Source organism: Dunckerocampus dactyliophorus, chromosome 6 (assembly GCF_027744805.1).
Source record: "Dunckerocampus dactyliophorus isolate RoL2022-P2 chromosome 6, RoL_Ddac_1.1, whole genome shotgun sequence".
Taxonomy (NCBI): Eukaryota; Metazoa; Chordata; class Actinopteri; order Syngnathiformes; family Syngnathidae; genus Dunckerocampus; species Dunckerocampus dactyliophorus.
The window spans coordinates 21,939,188-21,949,462 of NC_072824.1; the positions used below are offsets into that span (position 1 = coordinate 21,939,188).

At 45.3% G+C, this 10,275-nt stretch overlaps 1 protein-coding gene across 2 annotated transcripts; it reads right to left on the reverse strand.

The window, feature by feature from the left end:
* Nucleotides 1-765: 765 nt before the first annotated feature.
* Nucleotides 766-7,647, reverse strand: smim14 (small integral membrane protein 14). Of its 2 annotated transcripts, XM_054780471.1 has the most exons (5): nt 7,510-7,647; nt 5,476-5,565; nt 4,487-4,535; nt 4,248-4,408; nt 766-1,342 (listed from the first exon to the last, which is right to left on the reverse strand). In XM_054780471.1, exons 2-5 carry the CDS (start codon nt 5,548-5,550, stop codon nt 1,304-1,306), a joined length of 324 nt encoding a protein of 107 aa, XP_054636446.1. In that variant the 5' UTR covers nt 5,551-5,565; nt 7,510-7,647; the 3' UTR covers nt 766-1,303. The 2 variants fall into 2 exon arrangements, with proteins under 2 accessions (XP_054636446.1, XP_054636447.1); XM_054780472.1 differs by lacking the exon at nt 7,510-7,647 and having other exon boundaries at nt 5,476-5,962.
* Between the last annotated feature and the right edge of the window lie 2,628 nt (nt 7,648-10,275).

The window sequence follows — 10,275 nt, forward strand, 5'->3', positions numbered from 1 at the left end:
AACATCAACATTGTTTTTTGAATTCGCTCATCTTGGTGCATTGTTTTAGTTCCTTGCTCAATCCGTACCATAATTTAATTCCGCATACTGAAATGCGTTGTTCTCACATATAAGTGTTTCAAGTTAAATTTTTCCCTAAGATATTTCTCCTCTCGTATACTGTATGGCATTTTTGGGTAGCAAATTATTAACTTTATGCATTATTTTAGCAGTTTGAAAATGTACTAAATCAGCTAATTTTCATATCTGTGATTTTAAAAATAAAGGGTTTGTATGTTCTGTACGCGCATTATGAATTATCCTCACCAGTCTTTTTTGCAGTACATTGAGTCAAGATTGCATTTATAATTACCCCATATCTCCACGCAATAAGTTCCATTTGGTAATACCAAAAAACAGTCAAGAGTGCAGAGTGATTTTTGATCAAGAACAAATTTTCCTTTATTCAAAAATGAAATATTTCTCGCCAGCTTTTGTTGTATATTTTTTGATGAGACTTGATCCCTAGAAATGTATTTTCATTGGGTTAATATTTTCATATGGGTTTGAACCCAGATCTTCCTGAACTCCGGACCGTGGCCAACATGCTAACTACTTGGCCACCGTGCACCAATTTCACTAAATTTACAATTAATATCCCCCCCATCCTCCATACAGTGCCCATTGTTAGCACCAAAAGCTGGGCACTCAAAAGTTTTAAGTGAGATGTGCAGAAGATATCAGAACATACCTTCAGTAATAAACCTGCAAGAAAATAAAAACACATTTCTTGAGTAGTCTTTATTTTACAGGCCATAAATGTATGGAATGAATTTAAATGTGAATTACATTAGCACAAAATGTAAGAGTACATTTAATTACAAACAAATAGCAATTACAAATAGTGTGGCTGGCTACTTTATCATTTTGCTGATAATTCTAACTGGCACTGTTTCAAGATGTGACACCCTCCCTACCAAAGAGTTGAATTGTGTTAAAACTGATGCATCCTTTTTTAGGTCTTAGGTCTATACAGTAGGTTAGCAGCATAACTATGTGTATATAATATTAAACACATACGACTATACAAATTGTTTTTTGTAAACATTTTTTTTACAAACTAACCTAAAATCCATACACATCAGTTGGTTTCTAGGGAGGGAAATCAAAAGATCTACTCTACTTTACAAAGTAAATAGAATAAAAGAAAAAAGAAAACAAGATCATAAAATGAAAGTTGACGTGGAGCTGGTATTATCCCTGCTGTAGCTTGACAATGTGCAGCTCCAGTCACAGCAGGTGGTTGAGCACTGCCCTTCCTTTGCTAGTCAACAGGAGGCGCTGGTGGCTCTCTTCCATCTCTCTGCAACACAAAATTCCCCAAAACTGTTAGGATTGATGTTATCAGACACTATTGGTGTAGCATCCTCATACATCCACACTGGATGCACAGTTGTCAGTTACACATACCCCTTGTCCACTGTGCCTGAAGAAAAAAAAGACCCAGGCACAATTCAGACCTGCTTGGACTCCTATCCATCCATTTTCCTCCGCTTATCCGGGTCGCGGGGGCAGCAGTCTCAGTAGGGAAACCCAGACTTCCCGGTCCCCAGCCACCTCCTCCAGCTCCACCGGGAGGACACCAAGGTGTTCCCAGGCCAGCTATGAGACATAATTCCGCCAGTGTGTCCTAGGTCTGCCTCGGGGGCCTTCTCACGGCTGGGCATGCCCAGAAAATCTCACCAGAGAGGCATCCGGGAGGCATCCGGACTAGATGCCTGAGCCACCTCAACTGGCTCCTCTCAATGTGAAGGAGCAGTGGCTCTACTCTGAGCCCCTCCCGGATGACTGAGCTCTTCACCCTCTCTCACTCTCTAGGGTGAGTCCAGCCACCCTACGGAGGCAACTCATTTCAGCCGCTTGTATCCGCAATCTCGTTGTTTCGGTTACGACCCAGAGCTGATGACCATCGGTGGGGTTGGGAACATAGATCGACCGGTAAATTTAGAGTTTTGCCTTGAGGCTCAGCTCTCTCTTCACCATGATGGTCCGGTATAGAGCACCAATCCGCCTATGGACCTTACGCTCCAACCTTCCGTCTCTCGTGAACAAGACACCGAGATACTTGAACACCTCCACTTGGGGCAGAACCTCATTCCCAACTCGGAGGGAGCAATCCACCCTTTTCTGACTGAGAACCATGGCCTCGAATTTGGAGGTGGTGACTCTCATCCAAGAAGCTTCACAATCAGCTGCAAACCGCCCCACAGCCCGATGAGGCCATCAGGACCACATTGTCTGCAAATAGCAGAGACGGGATCCTAAGGCCCCCGAACTGGTCTCCTCCTTGGCTGCACCTACAAATTCTGTCAATGAAAATTATTAACAGAGTCGGTGACAAAGGGCAGCCTTGGCGGAGGCCAACGTTCACCTGAAACAGGCTCGACTTACTACTGGCAATGCAAAACAGGCTCCTGCTCCGGTCGTACAAGGACTGAATGGCACGTAGTAGTGCGCCACCAATCCCATATTTCCGGAGCACCCCCCAGAGAGGGACACTGTCGAATGCCTTTTTCAAGTCCACAAAGCATGTGTAGACCGGTTGGCAAACTCCCATGTACCACCACTACACATTTGGGTCTCCCAGGTCTGTCCGGCATCCTCCCTCGCCATCTAATCCAACTCATCACCAAGTGGTGATCAGTTGACAGCTCAGCCCATCTCTTCACCCGCATGTCCAGAACATGCGGACCCAGGTCTGATGAAACGACTACAAAGTCGATCATAGACCTGCGGCATAGGGTGTCCTGGTGCCAAATGCACTTGTGGACATCCTTATGTTCGAACATTGTGTTTGTTGTGGACAAACTATAGTTTGCACAGAAGTCTTAACATCAAACTGCACGGGTTCAGATCGGGGAGGCCATTCCTCCCAATCACGCTCCTACAGGTCACACTATCATTGCCCACATGGGCGTTGAAGTCTCTTGAAGTCTCGTTGAAGAATGACTTGGGGTCCTCTCCAGCACCCCTCTGATGGACTCCAAGAAGGCTGGGTCCTCTGAATTGCCATTTGGCGTGTAGTCACAAACGACGGTCAGGACCCTTTCCCCAACCCAAAGGCGTAAGGAAATGACCCTCTCGTTCACTGGGGATGACTCCAACACAGAGGCACCGGGCCGGGGGGGCTATTCAAAGCCCACACCAGCTCGCCGTCTCTCCCCTGCAGAAACTCCAGAGTATAACAAGGTCCAGCCCCTCTCAAGGAGTTTGCTTCCAGCTCCAGACAACATAGCTCCTAGGATCACTCGGGCACTCAAACCCCTCCACCACGATAATGTGGTGATTCACAGAGGACTGCCATAAGTAGTATTTGTTTAATGTTGACAGCACAGTTTTGGGTGTAAATACTAACCTCCGGTTAACCCCTGCTGAAAAAAAACCAGCATACAAATTATGCTGGTCTATGCTGGTTTGGTGCTGGTTTAGCTGGTGGACCATGCTGGTCTATGCTGTTCAGTGTAGGTCTATGCTGGTGGACCATGCTGGTCTATGCTGTCAGTGCTGGTCTATGCTGGTCAGTGCTGGTCTTTGCTGGTTTAGCTGGTGGACCACAAGCATTCCAGCACAAAAACACATGCTGGTAGCTGGTCTATGCTGGCTTTCCCAGCAGGGACGTTAGCATGCTAGCTTGCTATTGTTGAATGAATGAAAGCCTCGCCACCCTCCCCTTCTCATTTGTGCATACGGCAGGAAACTAGTTTCATTGTAAACCTATAGTCGTGTAAGAAGTGACATTTATTGTGCAACTGTGTTCTGGTTTAATATGTTTTTATTTTTCTGTCAGAAAAGTATGGTGATGAGATTGATCCCCCTCCCCTCGCTATGAGCCCCCCACAAACCCGAAGCCCGCAATGTTCAATCTTTATGTTCAAATGTTTTGCATTTTGCACCTTAATTTTTACACCTTTATATTCATATTTTACCTGTAAATAATGTGCAGTGTCAAGGACTATGAGTTGTGTGTTTTGATTAAAAAAATTGTCAAAACTTTAAATTTCCTGTTATTTCCTGACCAGAGGCATAGCCCCTGTGATGTAATGAAATTGAATGGAAATTGGACAATGGAAATTGAAACTGGTGTTTGAGTCAATTTGCAGGCAACACGGTTCGACCTCGGCCTCAAACTTAATCCAGCACCACCACTAAAGTTTGCTACAGTGGAAAAGGAGTAACAGTGTCTTCAGTTTCATCACAATCAAACTCACATTGTATGGTCCGCTGGGTTTCTCTGTGGAGGAGCGACCCCTGAGACTTGAAGGGCGCAGCAGGAACAGCATTAGAGCTAGCACCATCCATCCCATCGCAATCATGGGAAGAGTGAGCTCTCCTACCCCACCCAGTGAACCATCACCACTTGGCCCAGGTACTAGACACAGTCAAAGACAAAATGTCGTTCTCCACTGATTGCACTGGAAAAACAACTGCATGAAGAGGTCATACGCACTTTCCAGCGGACACTCTGTGTCTGTGCAGTAGGACTGAGAATTCCTGAGCTGGAATGAATGATAAATTGATTAAAAACAGGAAATGTGGCTTAACTATTGAATATCAATTACATACACAAATCAATTGTAAAAAAGGTGCTATTCCTCTTCAGCTCCAAAAAAAAAGGAATGTGGGCAGAACATACAGCTTGAGTGTTAGCGCACCCTTGCAGTACCTAACCGAGGCAGGCAGCAGTTTTAATGCGCGGACGTCAACCTCTAACAGTGATACCGATTAGTCGCCACAAGGTGATAGTATTGTTCTGCTCACAATTTCATGTTCCATTTTAATTATGTTTCATACAGATGGCATCTTCAAAGACTAATTTGTTTTTTACTTTCTATAGTGCTAAGCTTATTTTTACATTTGTGTAAGAGTAAAATGTTACTTAAAACATTGCCTGTATAGTTCAGGATTTATGATGTGAACAAATTAATTCACTTTACGTTACAGTAGTCATGACACCAATTGTTTTTTGACATGCTTGTTTGGCTGGGAAAGATTTGATATCTATTTGGATTACAACCTTCCTAGCAGAAAGCAACACAAAGAGCTCTGGGGGTGTCGCTTCTCTAAGACACGTGTACCTTGCCATGCAAGTTAGACCTGTGCAGGTATCCGAGTTACGCGGAACCTGACAATACAACTGCGTGTTACATTCGTCCATGTGGTGAGTGGGCATGTTTTGAGTCTATCCTATGAAGCACACTTCCCTTTAAAGCAAATGTTTAGTCACACAATGCGCAGCGTCATGTAATGGTTCTGAGGTTAAACAGTGAGCAGGAACCAGGATGTTTGATCAGCTTCCTATTTGTTTCTCTGTTATCATTTTAAAATCTATTTGGAATCGATTTTCTTCCCATGAAATGGCTTTTGGAATTGTTTTGTTCAACCCCACCATCTCATCAAATGTGCCTCATTAAGTTCAAAGCAAGTGTGAAGACATACCAGGTTGAGGAGGCGCCTCATTGCAGTCTCATGACTGCAGATGCATTCACAAGGGTCAAAGCCCCCTTCTGCCATGTCTTGAAAAGTGATCTGAGAACAGAGCAGAAAGATTCCAAACAGGACATACGGAAGTGAAGCACAGTGTAATTGTCTCTCAAGCACACAAAGCTCAGTGGGAGGGGCCTACTCAGTTGGGGAACGTCAGCAGACTGTCAACTTCTGCAATGGGAAATGCTATTTTTATTATTATTATTCATCCCTTGGATGTTCATTTTTATCACAATGTTCTACTAATCTTAATTATGATTCACAATCTTCTGTATTAATTATTAGGTACAGTTAGTTCTTATACAGTGCAACCTTGCTTAATCTTGATTGTTACCAAAGACACAATGTGGCAAGATCAAAACGAACAACACCCTTGTTCACCTTTGTTATTTCCTCAAGTCAGTAGAGTTTCTCACCTCAAATAAGTCAAAATGTAGCCACTGGAAAGTTGCAAGTGCCAGCATTTGATAAGGGTGAGAAACGCTATGGAATTCAATAAATAACCCATGGCAAAATACGAACACGGTGTCCGTGTTGATCTTCCTGCCATATTGCATCTTTGGAACACTTAGTTCGTCAATGAATGTCAAAGTAACTTTAAATCATCAAAGTAATCAGAATCAGAATCATTTATTATTATTATTATTATCTTTATGCCTGGAAGTTTTGGCGTCCAGTGCTCAGTAGCGCCTACCTGTTCATTTATGCCTTTCATTCATCATTTATATGCATTTAGAATTGTTTTATGCATGCAAACCTATAATTGTAATTATATAAAAACTTGTCTTGAGTTAGTATTTGATTCTTAGCAAAAAATCTAGTCAACCGCTGATGACTAACGACGGGCGACGGAGCTGATTTCAGGATCCTGTTTCCATAAAGGAGCAAGCTAATAGGCTGCTAACCAGGACGTTTTGTGATAAAAGTACATTAAGAACACAGTTGGACTCACGCAGTGTATTAACACAACAAAAAGCGAGTCATATTGTACTAAAATGTACGCAAATTTGGCATAAATGTAGGCAAAATTTTCCATCCATCCATCTTCTATGCGGCTTACACTCACTCACTAGGAGCCTATCCCAGCTGATTCGGGCGAGAGGCGGGGTACACCCTGGTCTGGTCTAGGCAAAATTTTGGCATACATTTTATACATTAACTGAAAAAACAGAGGTTCCACTTTATTAATCTTTGTGCATTGCTTTGACTTTGTTTTTCATATTATATTTTTTTTTCCTGTGTGACCTTTGTATAACCTGTTGGTATGCAAGAAGCTAACTCAATTTAAAGGAAACATTATTATCAACATTTTCAATGTATCTTTGTAAAAAGGCCACACCACAACCATATAAGACAGCCATGAAGAATCAGATTTGCTCAACGAAAACAGTAGAAAAGATGACGGATGAATAGAATTGATGATTTAGCTCGTACTAAATATCGTTGTCCACTGTCAAGGACATTACATAAAAAACAAATACACATTTTCTGACAAAAAAAGCTAGCTAGGCATATTGTTTTCACACATGACAAATCTTTAATGCAAATACTTTTACTTTTCTGGGTGTCAGGAGGTTAAAACAATTTGCGCCCCTTGCTGGCCACAAGGGAGAATGCATGAATGCAACTGGATTAAACGCACTGATTAGACTGAATTAAATGTCCAATAGCATGTGCACCTAATTAAATGTCCAATAAGTAAATATGTTGACTTTTTTTTTTTTTTAAGTCAGACACACCTGAAAAAATGGCCAGTCTCTGGGGACACCATAGAGTGGAGCACAATTCACTGTTATTGTTAGAACACATATTAATCAAGCCTAACCCTCACAATATGAGACATCAATTCGTTCAGGCACGAGCTTTTTGGTAGCCTAGCAAGACAAAACAGCTGGGCAACTCCTAGAGAAAAACGAGGTCTGGACCTTTAAATACAGTTGGATACGAAACAGATGTTGGGATGAAGGGAACCGGAGTCCAACTTACTTGTGTTTTGGAGACGATGACGAAAAGCGGTAAACGCTGCGAGAAGGTTCCCAAACAAGACCGAAGAGGGTAACGTTTGTGTTTGCGTGCATGTAAGCAAAGTTGTCTGCTTTACGACGCACATCCGGGATCCTAGGGAGGCGGGAGAGAGGACGTTTAAGACAATAGGCACCTCCCATTGGTCAATAATCTTGGTGAACGGGTCCCTCGTCCAATCACAGCATAGCACGAGTGTACTATGAATTGTAAACAAACACGCACTAAAACAAGGCTATTCAACTCATTCCTTCACGAATCTTATTTTTGTATATAAAGTAAATGGAAGGTTCTGCCATACATTGACATTTGTACCGCATGAAATGGCTAATTAGTCATAAAGTGATACATTAAAACTTAAGTGATATGGTTACACTATCGAACCTCTATATGACGTGAACACGCTGCTGTTTTTAAAGATATACTCTAAAAGCACATCAAAAGACCCTTTACGTAACTGCTACTCAAATGGGAGCACTAGTACCTCAGAGTACGTGAAGGCGCTCCAAGTTGCCCCCATGACAAAGGTATGAACAATCACTATTATCTCTATTGTAACAGAGGGGCAGGATGTAAAAAAAAATCCAGCCATAATACAAATTTGTATTTGCATTTAAGAACACATGTTTATTAAGTTGACAATTATTGTATGTGCACAAAGGTTTTTTGTAATTAAGTTATTTCTTTCTTTACAATTAAATGTTGTATTTTCGTTTCCAAATGTTTCAAACAAGACCACTACAGATGAGAAATGTTTGATAGTAATAAATCAAATACTGATGCTACAGCACTCTGTAACAACACTTTCTGTATATAGAAAAGAAACCAATATGCTTTCCCCTGGTTAGGGGGCGCGTGGTTGGGAACCAGTACTACTATGGCAGGAGCGCTTTGTCGGCTTTTGAATACAGCACACAAAGATCCTCTTAATGACAAGAGTAGTAAAAAAAAAAAAACAAAAAACAAAAAAAAACGTATTTTGCGTGGCTCGTGCCTCGTGGGTGTGGCCGTGCTCCGCTCTATGTGGGGCCCGGTTCTCTTGTGGTCGCTGTGGTGTGTCTGCCTGGCCGGTGTTGTGCCGAGTACAACACCGGCCGTGGCTTTGTGTGTCGCGTGGACGTGGTTCCTGCTGTTGTGGTGGCGGTCGGGTCTGCCCTGGGGCGTGTGGCTGGTCCATGGTGTTTGGTGGTGGCATTGTGGACGCTGCCTCCGGTGTTGGGGTTGCTGGGGGTACTGTCTCTGGGGGGTTGGGCGGCCCGAGCCTCTGATATGGTGAGTGGTCTGTCGGTCTTGTGTCCTCGGTCCCCCCAGCTCGGTTTGGGCGGTGGGCGTGTGGGGCCCTCGTCCTTCCTGTTCCGCTGCACCGGTTCACATACATTTTGGACTTTGTGGGTGTGGTCCACGGTCGGGCGTGGCAGAGGAGTGGAGTTACCTTGCGGTGGCTCCTTTGCCCCTGGCATGCCTCTGACTCTGTCGCCCCTCAATTTTATTTGCACAATAGACACTTAGGGTGTGGGGGCGCTGGGCAGGTGAGGGGCCCACCATACCTCAGCTGTCCCCCAATTTTAATAACATCATTAACTGTCATCCACATGCATCCCTATCATACTGTATACATGCACACACAACACCCCTCAGGGACACAGAGACCAACCCTTCAGAGATGTCCTCTTTTATTTATTTATATTTTTAATTGCATAAGAGACACAATCCCATTTTATCACATACACGGGTGGAAAGGGCTGGATTGGGGTACCTCCTGCCTATTCTGCGGCGCCTGTCCGCTGGCCGTCGTGGCACAGTGGCAGACCCGGGGTGGCCTAGCTTGTAGGTCGTTTTTGTCCGGTTCGCCTGCCCTTCTTTGGGGTAGCCCGTTGGGGCCGGTTGATGCCAGGGGAGTGGCTTGCGGTGCTTCCCTTGGACTGACCTGGGCTGTGGGAACTTCTGCACACTTGGGGGGATTCGGCAGTCTCTGGGAGCCGGTGCCCGTGCTACTGGTGGCCTGCATGTCGCTGTGGTGGCTTGGGGTTGCTGTGTTGTGGTGGCTGCTGGGGGGCCGGGCTGTCTGGTGGGGTGGGTTTGGGTGACGGGCGGGGGATGGGGAGTGTGCGCCCTGGGGCCGGGTCTGCCGGTGGTGTGGTGCTCTGCCGGGTGCTTGGCCGTTTGTCGCCGCCGGTGTTTCTGCTTTAGTGGGCAGCTGTCCGCATCTTTGCCCCCCCCCCCCCCCGGGTCTGTCTGCGGGCTTGTTGTTGGTGGTGCTCCAGTGCGTGCGTGGTGCGCTGTCAGTTCTGGGGATGGGTGGATAGTCTGACTTCTGGTGGCTGATGGGGTCCAGACGCTGGTCTGCTGCTGGCCTCGCCTTCTCAGCTCTGGTGCTCGGCCTCCCCGCAGCATGGGGGTGCGGCACTCCCTCTTCGGGGATTCTCTGCCCCGCGGTTGTCGGCTGCCGCTGTGTGGTGGGTTGCCTTGCTGCTCGCCCAAGTTTGCTCATTTGCTGGCTTTCCTCCTCGCCTGCTCCTCTGTCTGCCTTGTTGGTAATGTCCTGCTGTTGGGATGGGGGGGGGAGGCCTGGAGTTTTCTTGCTCTCTAGTGGTCTGCGTTCTCCACGGCTTGGGATCTGGGTTGTGGGTCTGGGACCCCAGGGTTCCCTACTCCGCTGCACCCTGGGTCCCTTGCGAGGGTTGTCTTGCGACGAGGTTTCCGTGTGTCAGGCAGTCGACCACGGTGTGT